We start from the raw sequence: 14,934 nt of genomic DNA on the forward strand, positions 1-14,934 counted from the left end.
CTGGCTCATACTCAGCTTATTGTTCCCTGTAGCCCCAGGTCCTTTCCTGCAGAGCTGCCTGCCCAGCCAGTCAGGCCCCAGCCTGCATGGCTCGTGGGCCTGTTCTGCCCTCAGAACCGTGAGAGGAACGGGCGCCAGGGGAGCAAAGGGCGAGAACCGGGGCATGGCGCTGCTCCAAGGAGCTCCCTTCAGCAAAGGGGCTTGAGGCGCAGCCCGGGCGTGCCGGCCAGGAAGCACTAGCTGCGCCTTTAAAAGGCTGTAGCCCAGCCCAGCCACCCCCACCCGGATCTGGCTGACGTGGGGAGGAGGCGCCTGCCGCGAACAAAAGTGCTGCCTTGTCGCAGCGCAGCAACAAGTGCGCGGGGCGCGGGCGCAGTGGATTACAGCGGGGGCGGCCCCGCCGGGGCGCTGCTCCTTAAACCCCTCAGCTCGGCCATGCGTGGGGCATGACGGCGGCAGGATGGGAGCGAACAATGGCAAGCAGTGCGGCAGCGAGGGTGAGTGCGCGCCTGCCCGCTCTGGGACCGGCCCCGGGCTGACACCAGCTTGGCTGCTCCGCGGCTCCCCCGGGTTTCCTCCCTAACCCGTCCTTGCACGGGCTAGGGGGCCCCCAGGCCCTGTCTCATTCCTGGCAGGGGCCGGGGCACCGCCAGTCGCTGCACCGCCCTGCTCTTCCCTGCCCAGTACTCAGGGCCCTAACGCTGCTGCTTCAGGGCGCCTGGTTGTACTCGGCTTATTTGACCACCCTTGATTTGGGCGGGGAGGGGAACCTCCCCTCCCTCCGCTCTCCTGGCAGGGAGGAGAATGAGACTGCAGCTGGTTCCTCCTTACCTGTTTGGGAGAAATTTTTGCTCCATATGCCCAGCTTGATCTCGGCTCCTTCTCTGCAGCCACGGACTTGGTATGTGACATGATTTTGCATTTTTTACTGGTGAATATCTATCTTGGATGAAATCCAGACTCTTGAGCATGTCTAATTCATTACTAACCACCTTTCATTGTGTAAAGATGAGCTTGGAAGAAGGAGGTGGGAGTTCAGCATGAAGAACCAACTTCAGCCTCACCTGGGGAGGACCAAACAGACCCTGGAGGAGTTAGATGTCAGGTTAGGTGCCTCTGTTGAAGGGGCTGAACCTTTCTGTAGAAGCAGAGGTGAGGCCAGGGATGGCTTGGCACACAATTTTGGTTTAAACTGTCCCAGGTGAAGCAGCTGTTCCTTAACATGCTTTTGTCACTGAAGCTCACGCTGACTTTTAGTGCTGTATCATATCAGGGCCACTGACTGAGCCTGGGCTTTTTGGTTGTGTTGGGAATTAACTCTGAGAGTTCTGTTTGCAGCAGCTGGATGAAAGCAAGCCTGTGGTAGGCTTTTCCAATCATTGCCTGCTTAGGAACATGATTTTGCAAAGCGTTGTGAACAACTTCAGCTAGGTGTCCAGTGTCTTCACTTGAGTCTAGCAGGAATTAAGTGTGCCACATAGGATGAGCCTCTAGTGAAGACAGAAAAATAACTGAAGATAAATCAACTTTATTTTTTTAAGTGTTTGAAGCCATTTCAGTCTTGCCGTTAAGTCTGTCCATGTTTATATAATGTTTATACATGTTATCTAAAAACTAAGAAATGTTTCAATTAAGTTTGTTCTGGTTTTTCATGCAAACTGTTGTGCACTCTTTCCTCCCCTTTGCAGTTCACTCTCCGATCTCAAAATCATTGCATTATGCAGTGTAGCGTATGACGGCTTCCTGTCTGAACAACAAAAATGTTCAACCCTGGGAGAGAGGGAAAGAGACAGTTAATGTTCTCCAGCTGTTATCCCTAAGCTGTACCTCTGCAGTTTCAGTTCAGTGAGATTTTACTGCGTTTGGTTTTAGATGGACAAGGGCTAAATCATCCTCGTAGAAACCTATAGGTCTCAGTGGAGTTGTACCAAGGATGAATTTAGTTTGCATAGTAGATATTGTAAGAGGCTGCTGGAAAGTCAGCTGGTAAAAGAGGGACCAATGGGAAGCTTTCAAAGTTAGCTGTACTCCTGGCCACAACAAAACAATATTTTTGTTTCCCTTTAAATTTTGTAATGATCTTAATTACAGTTAAACCTAATAGATGCCTGACGAGTCACTAGAAGGGTATAAAAGATAACTGTCTTTTGTTTTGGGTTTTTTTTATTGTCCTTTGATCCTTTATGTTCTTTGAGACTTCAGTAAGGATGTGCCAAAGAATACACCTCTCATCCAAAATGTGAGTGAGGATTGTTACAAAGGAAGAAAAAATATAATTTTTGTACTGTTATTTCAGTTCCTTTATTTTATTGCCAGTTGAGGCCTACCTTCAAAGAATCCTAAAAAGTCAGAAACTTAATCAGTCGGTGTTCTGGTTTGTTCTAATGTAGTTTTTAAGTCTCTCATTTTCATCAAAAGAACTCCTAAGAATGGGCTAAATTAATATTACTAAAAGTAGGATGGATGAGGTTTGGATCTCATGCTGGAATGGGCTTGGTTGTTGGTTGAGAACTTGTTCGCTTGGTGTCGCTTACACTATATGTTGCCACATCCTTTAAATTAATCCTGCATTCACCAGGCCTGAATTGCAACAGAAGTCTAGCTTTGTCCTGGCAAATCGGTTGGTACGTTCAGGACTGGGATAGTCTGTGGCTCCCTATGATCTTCATAAGATCTCTTCTGTGAGTGAATTCCCTTTTTTTCCTGTAATTTTCAGGGAACTGAGTGATGACTGACAAGCCCTGGGAACACAAGTGCTAGTGACTCCAAAACCACGAAGCATTAATGACTGCTGTTTGTAGGATGGGTATAAGAATTCTTTCTCCCACAACCCAGTTATTTACATGTCTTATTTACATGCCCATAATTTAAACTTTGGGTTTTATTTGGATCCTTTTAATGTTATACTTCATTTATGTGACTGGATGACCCAGGCCTTGGGAACACAAGTGCTGGGAGCTCCAAAATCACAGAACATCTTGACTGCTCTTTGTAGAATGGTTATAAGGGATTCTTTCTGTCATAGCCCACTTAGTTAAATATTCTATTTACGTGTCCATAACTTGAACCTCAGATTTTGTTTAGATTCTTATCTATATTATAACTTGTTTTCTTTTTTTCCAGAGTTAAATAGTTGTCAGATGCAATACTTTCTGTATTTACTCAAATACAAGAGGACCCTGAATATAAGAAGACCCTCAGTAATTACATTCTATATATGGAAAAATGTATAAACTTGATATAATTTTTCCAGGTATAGAATCTAATTACTGGAGGTTTACCTTGAATTTGTCCCCATCCCACTCCTGCAGCAGGGAAAATTTTAAGTCTGGGGGGTCAAGTTGACCCCTTGCCCCCTGCCCCTCTAAACTTTTTCCCTCTGCATCCCCTTAACCCTCACCCTTATTGTTTGACCCTGCTGTCCCTGAGCACATGGAAATGAAGGAATGAAGGGCAAATTTGAAAATACTGAGCTTGAAATAAATGTAATTTACCATATAGACAACCTATTGCATCAATTCTGGATCAGCTAAGACCATGGGTACTGCATTTTACCTTTGTAGAAGCTGCTACAAGTTTTTAGTACAGGAATTCCTTAAACACAATTTTAAGCAGCACTTGTACAGGATAAAAAGTAAGCTTGATGCTGTTCCAAAGCCAAAGTGTGTGTGTGTGTGTGTGCTCCAGCTTGTGCCCCCCTCCCCCTCCTTTCAGCAAAGGATCCATTTGCTAATTAGTCCTCCACTCATGACTGGATTCAGATGTTATTGTCCTGTGATCCTCCAAATGTACAGATGAGGAGCAGTGCTGTGCTGTGTGGTTACCATGGCTTGAAATGCTGTTGACTCTGGGGCCCAGTTTAGCAAACCTGGTTTGGCTTTGGCCCTACCCTTCCCTGAGGTAATCTAATCATATGCAACAGGCTGGGGGGGGGGGGAGGAATGACAGAGGAATTCTGGGTGAACTGTTTAGGGCCCCATTTGGTGATGTTTGCCAGACATTTAAGGCTAGTGAAGAGAGAGGAGTCTTTGGAAATGGGAAAGAATGCTGCAGCTCAGCTGCAGGAGTGAAGAGAAAGTTGAAATGTATGCAGTGTAGTGGCTTACCATGACTTGAAAAGTTGTTGGCACTGAGGTGGACTGTGTGCAATGGACACTAACATATATTTTATTCACATGGGCTCTATTAACTTGTTATTGTGGAAGATGCCCATTGGTATCCTGGCTTTCTGGCTAAGATCCAGCATTGCAGTACTTCCAGGCCTGGTGTCAGTTCCCTGTGAAGGGAAAACCCACTCTTTATTTATTTTATTTTGAGTGCTTAAAAAAATGGTGCCCAATGTGGGCCACATGTTTTATAGTCATGCTTAGCGTTGGCTGTATTTAATTCACTTCATGGCTGGTTCCTATGATTGAGCACATGCTGCTTCTGGCAGCAGTTTAATGATAGTCAGTGAATTTTAATGAGATTTCCTTGTATGTATAAGACAAAGGACATTTTTTTTTTCTTATGCTGAATGGGGGGGGTGGGGAGCACGCTTCACTTCTTATGTGGGTAAATATGGTGCTTTGATCAGTTTTGGATATTACTTCAGAAACTAGATGATAATCTATTGCATGAGTCCATAATCTGTCATATTCTTGGGTTTTTAGAGATTGCAGTAAGTTACTAAGACTTATCTAAGGAACGTTTTTCTGTACCAATGAGTGGGTAGGTTTCTGCAGATGCTCAGTGGATAGGTTTCTGCAGATGCTCCATTCAGTATGAAAGGATGAATACATATAAAGTTTAATATATTAAATGACCCCTTTTTTTTCCACAAGGGCCTTTCTGTTGCCTCTTGTGGGATATAATGACACTGGTGTTCAGTGACACAACTGGAATGTAAGGTGTCCAAAATGAGAGGTGTGAGGGTGACATATTTCTGCTCCAAGCAACAGTGCACCTTTCCCTTGGCTTCATGCTTGTTTGCTGGATCTCTATGTTTTTCCTCATGGATAGCGTGTGTGGAGGAGCCTGGGGTTGATACTGAAATAACGTGGTCTTTGCTGGGGTCTCAACAAAACTTAAAAAAAAATCAAGACATGAGTCTGCTGTTCATTAGGGCAGTGGAAAATGGTGCATATATTTGTTGCCTTATATTTTAATAGGAGACATTCTTGGTAACTCAGAAGGTGTAGCAAACCATACTTAATTCCTACCATTACAACCAGAGTCATAAGAGGGCAGTTCTGTACTCTGGCTGGTGGTAGCAGTGGTGGTAGCTGCTAGTTTTATGTCCCTACTGAATCAATCCTTGGGTTGGTGCCCTGGTAACCTCTCTTCCCCCACCTCCCCTTAGTTACTCTGCTTACTTGAAGGACAACAGTTGAGGCTCACCTGCTTACAACTGAATACTTTGAGAGGCTCACGGAGAATACCAACATCTGCCTCTAGTACCTTGGATCCATGAGAATCCTGGAGACTTTTTTCCATGGCCTCAGTATCACTACTTCATGCCTTTCCAGACACATGTATCTGCAATTTGAACTCTACTGTTTTTGCATCCTGGTACAGTCTTATTTCCCCATCCAAGCTACCAGTCACCTCACTGTGTGTCTTCTTTTCTTGTCTCTCTCTTTTCTTAATGCTGCTTGACTATCTGGAATTACCGTGGGGCGTCTCCAGCATGTGGTAGGATGTGAACCTGGAAGAATATTCCACAGTATATTGCAACTCCGTCACATTCTGGATTGGAGATGAGAGAATGTGACTTCAGTGCCATTTTCAGCTGCTCGTGTTACCTCTTCATACAGGACTCCAAGAAGGTTCTGCTAGAGGCTACAAAACCAGCTTTCTTCTTGCTTTAGTACCACCTTGGATGCTGGTGTTGATACCCCTTCATGCTCCATGAACTCCAACAGCATCAATGTCCTCAAGCTCTTTTCCTCACCTGATACCAAAGCAGTTGTTTTTTTTACCCTGCCAGAAGTGATGCCACACCAGATTCCTGAGGTCTGCAAAAAGATCCACATGTAAAAAGGGCAGATTGAGAGTTTTTTTGGAGGAACACAAAATGACGCTGCACAAGAGTACTCTTTATGTTCCCTTCCTGTCAAATAGACTGGAATTATAGTAGATGCGTGTACTTCAGCTACAGAGGAGTTATCGCATCATATGCATTGATTCCTGTCTTTGGCAACAGATCAGAGAGAAACGACTCTCATATTTTTACACAGACATCCTTTGCCTATTTTACTTCCCTTCATATCACTTTCTGTTTTTGAAAGAGTTGACAAGGACATGCCTTGCATTAATGTAGGACCATTTTAACTACTGCACCCTTTGAAAAGTTTTGTGGCATCTGCAGCAGAGAAGAAATGAGTGGTTTCACTTGGGCCTTCCTTTTATAGAAGAATGTAAGCCAGGTGCTTTTGGCTGGGCATTTTGGCTTGCTAGGTCTTTGTGTAACTGTTGATCGTGTTCTGCAGCATGCCATAAGCCCAATTTTGGATTCCCTTTCTTAAGGAGGAGAAGGAAGCAGATGAGTTCTACCTAATTGCTGGGCCCACTCTCTAAAAGCAACCTGTGATGCCTTGTTTCCTTGCAGCAGACTTCCAAAGCTTCAGTTGGAATATTGATGAACACTCCCTGATTACTACTTTGTGGATTAACATTCTGCTCTACTACCCAGTTTGAGAGTGGTATCACATCTTGCTCCACTCTACTCTCCATTGTCATTCTAGTGTAACACTGCTTAGGTGTGGACACACAGAGAACTTTGTATGAATGGGTTACCAGTAGCTGTTCAAGTGAATTCGTACCACTTCTGCATTCATATCGCCCATTACCTTTCCTCTCATAGAACTTCAGGGCTTCACTGTTAGGAGAAGATTGGTGGTAGAGGAAGAGGAGATGCTTATATGATGCGGTCTTTCCCTATTAAGATCACTTTTGCACCCATACTGCATACCACTTTCTTCACAGTATTGTCCAAAATATCCACAAATTTAACTGTAGTTTGCTGGTGAAAATTCAAATTCAAATTATGAAATCCTATTGCTTGGTTGGGATGGACTAGAAGTTGCAGGTTACCTTTGTTCCGTGAGTGCGTCATACCTTGTTTTTTTTTTTTAAGACTGTTGGATGCTGTTCTGTATTTGGGAATACTTGCATGCTTCAGACTGAGCCTAAGCAAGCAGAATTATACAGTTGACTCCTTAATAAAACCTCAGAATTGGTTCTTAGGAGTTGACTTCTGCAGTCTTACTTTCATGAAGAGTGTCCACTGAGGTATACAGATTCATTAGGTGGGTAAGAATTATTTGTACATGTAATCTTTCAGAGGATTGGACCTCATGGTAGAAATGTAAAGTTATGCTAACAGGAATGTGAAACCATTGGGCGTTTGGACACGCCACAGGGGTTTACCTCAGTTTAATGCTCCGTAAATTGAAGCGGTGAGTCTTTAAAAACACCACTTCAATTTAGGGTGAAGTAAACCCCCGTGGCACGTACACAAGGATTGGGCCTGATCCTTACCTGCCTCTTCTGCAGTTGGGAGGGGAGAGTGAGCTGCCGGTAGGCTGAGCAGTCCCTGATCTTTGTTGTGGGGTTGGGGGGGAGTGCCTGGTGCTTCCCTCTGCAGTGGCGGTACCCCCAGGCAGCACCTGGCCTGACTGGTCCCGAAAGGCACCGCAGCTGCAGAGGGAAGCACTGGGCCCCTGCGCAGCTTAGGCAGGCAGATTCCGGGGGGGGGGGGGGGGGGAAGATAAGGCTTGCTGCTTTTTGCACTTGTTTTTCCTTCAGTGGAGCCTGCCTGCACAGGCTGCCACTGGGCTGCCTCCACAGCCCCCCAGGATGGAGCCCAGTGCTTCCCTTCACAGCAAACTAAACCACCTCAGAGATGTTTTATTTTGCTGTGTTCCAGAGTCATTTCATGCACATTACGCCTCTGACACGTGCAAACAGGTGCACCGTTAAAGCGGTGCCAAGGGCATTAAGCTGTTTTAAAGGCCAATTTTGTGGCATGTACAAATGGCCATTGCCACTATTTCAGTCCCTTGGTCTGAACGAAGCCTTTATCCTATCTGCCAGTGGTTCTGTGCTTAAATCAAGGAAAAGAGCTGAAGGGAGAATTTTTTTGCTGCTGAAAAGCACAGAGAAGTCAGACAGGTTTCTGTGCACCATCACATGCACCTAAAGTTTTCATCTTAATAGTGTTTTGCTAAAATATGATGTTTTAGGGGAAAATACCATCTAAAATTTGCAGAAAATTAATACAACCCTCCTCCTTGGCCCAACCCCAAGGTCAAGATCCTGAATTAAATTGGGCTGGAGGCAAGAAAGCTCAGACAATTTAAAATGTGCTGTCCCACTTCCTTGAGCAAATATCCTATAAATAAACTAGCTATCTTTTTCATTAATGAGAAACTTTCGTGTCCTGAAAGAAAACATGAACAAGCCTTAATATTCTGAGAAGAAAGCAACTTCTGCACCGTTATGAAAGGTGACAGTTGGAAGAGCATTATGGTCATCTACAAGTATGTGAGCACCATATATGGGGGTTTGCATAACATCTGGTAGGAAACAAGAATTCTTATATTTAAGGGCCTACTGAATTAATGATGTCATGATTTTCATGAAGACTGTGAAATTGGGGGGCTCAACAATTTTGGCAGGCTCACTGGTGGGGGGGAAAAAAACCCAACCCACTGAAAATAAAATGCTGACTCCCTCTGGGTGTCTGTAGCTTCTGTAGCCTGACTGCGGCCTGCCAGGGGAGGGGGAAGAGGTGCTGCTGGCTTGAAGAGCAGCCAGCAAGATGGCTGTTGCCCCTCACCACTGAATGGCTGAGGGGGCTGCTTTTCATGCCTCCTTTCTTGCAACCAATCAGTGGTGAGGGATGGGGCTGTTTGACAGACAGCCCTTGCAACCAATTGGCAGTGAAGGGCGGGACCACAAGGGGCTCCTTGGCCAATCAGAGATGTGGGGCTGCTGCACTCAACGCACAAAAGTGGTTTTTGGCTTCAGAATATGCTGGTCGCCTCCTCAAGTTAGGTAGGCTTCTGACTTATATTGCAGCTCTTTTTTGTTTTTGCTTTGTTTTCTTTGGGGAGTGTGGGGGGATTCTCCTGAGTTAGCACAAAAATGTTTGCTTTGCAGGATCAGGTCCAAAGAGAAAAGCTTTGGGTTAAAAACATCTAGCAGTGTACAGCTAGCATTTACATCTTATGAAAATAAAGGTTGGGAATGTGAGGCACTGTGGCATTTCAGGCAGGCTGTTTAATGTCTAACTTATTTGAAAAGAACTAGTTCTGTCCAGATTGGCGAACTGGAATGTTTGTGTGGCTCATTTTGAATCAAATTATTTTGCTTTTGTTTTCTTTCCAAAAGAGATTTTTTTGGGGCCAAATTTGAGCCTGTTATGGAAATATTTTTTGCTTTTAGTGAAGTTTTGGCGGGGGGGGGGTTGGTGACCTTTCAAATGGAAAATTCCTGGCCCAACTGTATGTGGGTTTTGTAATTTAAAATGTATGATAAGCAATCAAAAAACTTCTACATTTGATATAGTTACTAAGTAATATCTTCCAAAAATATTTTTGAAGTCTTTTGTATTAGAGATGTAGCAGTTGCTACCTTTTCTTAAAGGTTTACTTTTATTAAGAATTGTATTTTTTGATCAGCTTAATCACTTTTCAGAAGCAATGTAAATGCCATGCATGAAAGCTGATGTAGAAAGAGTAGTTCATCTATATAAGATGTGATATAGAAGCTGAAAGAATGACATTGGAAATGTCTAGTTATTCTATTTAAATGATCAGCTTAAATAAGACCTAGGAATAAGTTGGTCCCCCAACAAAATTCCTGAACTCGCACGAATATGCGTTCGTGGGGAGGAACAAGTTAGCTCTAATTATGCCACTTTATCATTTTGATTGCTAGCACTTGTCTAAAGTGATTGCTTCTGTAGATATTCTGCCCTTAAGCTGATGGGTCTTTCTTCCTAGCACAAGCCTTTCAGCATGTGACATACTTGGAATCAGCTGGAGAACCTCATGGTTCTTAAAGAACAAGGCATTTAATGATTAGTACATTTCTTGAAGTAATGGAGGCTGCTTTCCAATTTGTTTTGTCATACTGGAATCTTAATTGTGATTTAGTTCAGATGGCTTTGTAATGCACAGTGTTTAAAGAATGAGATATGGTCAAGAAACATACAGCTGTATAGCAAAGAAAGAACTAATCCACACCCATTTTGTGGCTTTATTCTGTAACATAACTACACAGATTCATTCTTCTGTATATCTCGAGTTTTAGGTTACCTTCATTGATTCCTAGCTTCACTACCTTTTTGTTCTAAAAACTAGTGTAGCTCAGGGGAGGAGCTGGTAGTGTTTCTTCAGTGTTTAGTTAAACAAATGGTTCAGAGGTAATTCACGAAGTGGAAAGAACCCAGCCTGATGCTCCTAGCTAGGATAATGTGATGACAACTTTTGTGAGGGAGCAAGGAAAATCTTGTGTTGAGAAGTACTCTGATATTTCCCTGGTGCTTTCCATAAATCTGGAGCCTCCATTCTGTGTTGTTTTCATAGATCACCATGAAAGGAGCTTTTATGACAACTGGAAGCTTTTATAATTGGATCTAAGAAGTAATGGGACAATGTCCCATTATTTGTATGAATGATGAGCATGGATTCAGAATTGGCTACAGGGATTTCACTCTAATATCAAAGATGGACCAATACCAAGGCTATGCAGAGAAAATTCTAGGTTGAATTGGGAGAAGTTAATTCTCCATTTTTGTGGTAGTTTTTATTTTTAGAAAATAGTAAATAATCTTTTCAGGAAATTCTGAATTAAACAAGGTTAGAGGGTATGTATGTGCTTGTTGGGGGTAGAGTTGGTAACTTTTTTTTATATACAATTTTAATGAAGCTTGTTAATCAGGAGTATTTCTTACAATGATGGTAATGAAGACTGAAGTAGATTTCACTGCCTTGCTAAATTAGGAGAAACTCATTAGGGAATAATGTAGTTTGGAGGGATTTAAAATTGAGTACTGTGTACAGTCATTGTAAGCATTGCTTGTCCTTAAGTATGCAACATCTTCCAGGAATGCACACAAGTAAGCAGTTTTACTCTGTGAGTGGATATACATGCTGTGAGGCAATCTCTAACGGCTCAAACTATTACATATAATCCTATTTATGTAACCCAGGCAAACATTGTCCAGTGGTGACTCTCCTGTAGGGAAACCCATGGGAATGTACCCTGTTTGGAATATTCTCTGAAGTGACCCTTGCAGCAGTTTCTAGTCAACTAAATGGAAAGGCTAAACTCCCCCTAAAATCTAAAGAAAGGAAAGGCTAGCAGCTGTATGTGAGCTGTACATTGCTCTATTGCTTCTGTCCTGGTAATGGGGTTCCCTGGTAACTTGCCTGCCTCATGGCACTGTTTTTTGAATGCTGGTTTTCTTAGGATCAGTTGTGTTCCATGTATGAAAAACAGATTCACGGACTGTGACATGCCTTTCTTTTTTTAAATCTTATTTACTAACACTGTGTTCTCCTATTGACTCAGTCTGTTCTTTCTAGTCTTTTCCTGCATTTGCGTCTCTTAGAGCTTATATAGAGGGCTGTTCATGGGAAGGAGCCAGTGCAATGTAAGCCACTGGATCGTCCTGTTAAGGCAGGATAGAGCATCTGTGTGCCAAGAATCTTCTCTCCATGGATACTGAGAAGGCAACGAGAATATAAGTATCTTTTGGTCTGTACTGATCACAGAAACCGTGACATCTTCCTACTAGGAGCTCTGATGTGAAATTCTAACCTGTGCCATGCAGCGTGCACTGTAGCAGAACAACATTCAGCTTAAGTTGAATTTGTTCAGATTTTGCACTGGGTTTTATAGCAAGGGCGCATCTTGGTCTGTGTGTGCTTGGTTGGGATATCAGGAAGACGTTTTACAAAGTTTGACCTGATTTTAAATCTGAGTGGGTTGTCTTTTTATTCCTGAACCAGTGAAATTAAGTTTGTAGGGATGGCCCCCTGTAATGTGGTAGAATAGTCCTCAACTTGTTATGTAGCATAGACAAACAGCATTTTGCAACTCTTCTTCCCATTTGCAACTCTCCTGGCTGAGAGGACACCTTAATACCATATACCCCCCGAATAAGACATGCAACTTGTTTTTGGGGGCAGAATGAAGGAAAAAAAGATTTTTCTGGAGTTACAACTGCATAGCGCAAGGACAGAGCTAATATTCAGCTCACTCGCTCTCCTTTGCAGCTTACTCAAAAGTAGGAAACCCTAGTTGCTGCAGAGGACTGGTCTCCATGGGTGGATCTACAACTTTGAAAAGAGCTAAAAAGGGTCTCTAGGGCTGTGTAATAGAAAAGGAGCAGCTCTCAGACAGCAAACTTGCCTTTTAAAGGTTAGCTTGATTAATGAAACATCAACACCATTAAAGAAGAGAGACAAGGGTTAACACCCCGAGTGAAGACCAGTGAGCCATTAAGTCCCTTAGCTGCCTGAATAGAAATGGTACTGGTTCTACCAGGTGGAGCAGAATCAAAGTGGGGTGCTTAAATTACAGGCAGAAAATCAGCTTCCTTGCTTAAGATGCATACCCAAATTTGGGAGGTCTTTTCCCTTTTTCTCTTCTTCTTTTCTCTCCTTTTTTGTGGGGGGCAGGGGAGGGAAATATGTGTGTAATATCTAAGTACTGTATTCTTTTAGTAAATCTCCCCGTGATTTTGGAGCAATGTGTATGTGGCAAAATGCCTTGCCAGCATCTTCCCAGACCTATCTTTGGGTTTCTTCTTGCTGTTGTTCTGTTACCTGTCTGTCAGTTTAGTTACCATGGTCACTGCAGTGGGCAGGCAGCCCTCCCCCCCCCATTTGTTTCATGTAACCCTGAGTTGTAACCTGAGCTGGAAACATTCCTGAGGGAGGGGTTCCTGCTTCTGGGACTGTGAGAAACCACAGGTAGCCAAGGTGAGAACGCCCCCTCTCTGCTGTTTTGCCATTGACCTCATGGCATGGGGTAGGGGCTTTACTCTGCTAGGTGACCAGTGTTGCTTTTTAAACTGATTGGTTGACATTCAACAACATTTGTCTGATTGGACCTGGAAGGTGAGGTCAATTGAAAGCACCAAGCATCAGCCAATGGGGCTGCTTCTGGTGGGAACTTAGTGATGAGGGCATGACAGGGATGTATGGGGTCCCTTCTTCCTGGAAGGGACAGAGCCATCTTAGAGGGCTGTTTTTGGCAGAGCCATCCTGGAAAGCAGGGAGTGGGCATCCATACTGGAGCCCTAAGGCTCCTGGGCAGAGAGGAAGAGCAGCTGAATGCTGCACCCCTCTCCCAGTCTCTCTTGAAACTGGACACCAGAAGAAACTGCCTGCCTCCAGAGGAAAGCAGCCAGCCTCTGGGTGATACTTATGAGTAAGCTACTTGATATCTATCTAGATATGTAGCTTGGAGTACAGCAGTTGTGTGATCAATGGCTGCCTAGTCGCACTGTTTGCTTTAAGGTTATTCTTTGATATTGCTGTATCCTGTACCCTACTCCATGTAATCAGTAAAGTTCTCCTTTGTTCAAAGCATGGTGAACTGGCTAGGAGAGGGAGAGGGGCCACTGATGCCCTTGATCTGGCTGAAGGGAGACCACTATTTGTGCTCCAGGCTAAGGGAAGCACCCCAGGTTCTTGCAGTGGGTCGAGCACCTTTAAAGTCTACAAGGCCTGTGTATCCCAGGGGACACAGGGCCGCAGACAGACTGAGATTCCTAGGTGGTGGGAGCGATAACCCCAGACCTGTGGGTGTACTCTGGGAAGGTGGTCAGCTGGATGTGAGGTGCCCCAGGGAGGCACTCAGAGTCTGGTAGGTGGTCGGGCACAGTGAGGTGGGTGGCTCAGTGCAGGCATGCCCTCTGCTGGCCTGCCACAGTGCACTATGTGTATGTTTGTTTTAGATGGATAATCAACATGGAGACAATTATAACAATTGTGGAATGGTTGGTTGGTTGTTTGGGTTTTTTTGTGAGGATCATCAGAGCCCCTTCCTGCAAGGGCTGTCTCAGGCCCTGATAGTGCAAGTTATCATGCAGAGCTCTTAAATTACAAACTACATACTGACAACTATATGGACTACAATAGATCTCTGTGTAGTGTCAGAGATCTGGCGTAGCACATCTGTTTTTTGGTTTGGAGTCTGGAAGTGAGTTATTACAACAACTTGAATGTGGAGACAGATGGTATAGTGGCAATTTTTTAAATAAAGAGGAGAGTCATGCAGTTGAATTGTAGGGACAATGTTAAATCTTTGTTGCAGTACTGTATGTGGTAATATTATACCTAACCACACTGAGTATTCCAGGAAATTAATGGTATGCTGTACTGGTAAATCCTTCTAAAGAACTTTATTGGGGAAAAGAAAGAAACAGGAAGCTTTCTCTTGTTCTTGCGTCTGAAACCGGAAATACCCGTCTCCAACTACATAAATTTGTCATATTAACATCTTAAATCATGTGACATTTTACCTTCTCTGGGGCTCATGGAGAAGTAATTTATGCTGGGAGTTAACGTGAAATTCTCCAAAAATTAAGGAACATCTACAAGCATGCCCTTGGTCTCTGGACTCTCATGTTTACAAGGCCAGTATGAAATAATCAAAAGGGTTAAGAAATGAGGAGACATGTACAGGCATACCTCGTTTTATTGAGCTTCGCTTTATTGTGCTTCGCAGATATTTCGGTTTTTTACAAATTGAAGGTTTGTGGCAACCCTGCGTCGAGCAAGTCCATCTGCGCCATTTTTCCAACAGCATTTGCTCACTTCGTGTCTCTGTCACATTTTGGTAATTCTTGCAATATTTCAAACTTTTTCATTATTATTATATTTGTTATGGTGATCTGTGATCTTTTGAAAGAAGTTCTACTGTGGGTAAAAT

The 14,934-nt window shown here is 43.6% G+C and overlaps 1 protein-coding gene across 4 annotated transcripts in view; it reads left to right on the top strand.

Annotated features, from left to right (window-relative positions):
• The first annotated feature begins 337 nt into the window (after positions 1-337).
• Positions 338-14,934, top strand: part of FBXL7 (F-box and leucine rich repeat protein 7) — a 330,312-nt gene continuing 315,715 nt past the window's right edge. For 3 of the 4 annotated variants that reach the window (XM_019541814.1, XM_019541824.1, XM_019541807.1), the window contains exon 1: positions 784-901. Coding sequence is in view for 1 of the 4 variants with exons in the window: in XM_019541798.1 (XP_019397343.1) it covers positions 461-497 (37 nt within the window). In the remaining 3 variants the exon portion in view is untranslated. Of the gene's footprint in view, positions 498-783; positions 902-14,934 lie in introns of those variants that run through there. The other variant, XM_019541798.1, reaches the window with a different exon arrangement.

The sequence above is a fragment of the Crocodylus porosus genome, unplaced genomic scaffold (genome assembly GCF_001723895.1).
Source record: "Crocodylus porosus isolate Cpor-Errol unplaced genomic scaffold, CroPor_comp1, whole genome shotgun sequence".
Classification (NCBI taxonomy): domain Eukaryota; kingdom Metazoa; phylum Chordata; order Crocodylia; family Crocodylidae; genus Crocodylus; species Crocodylus porosus.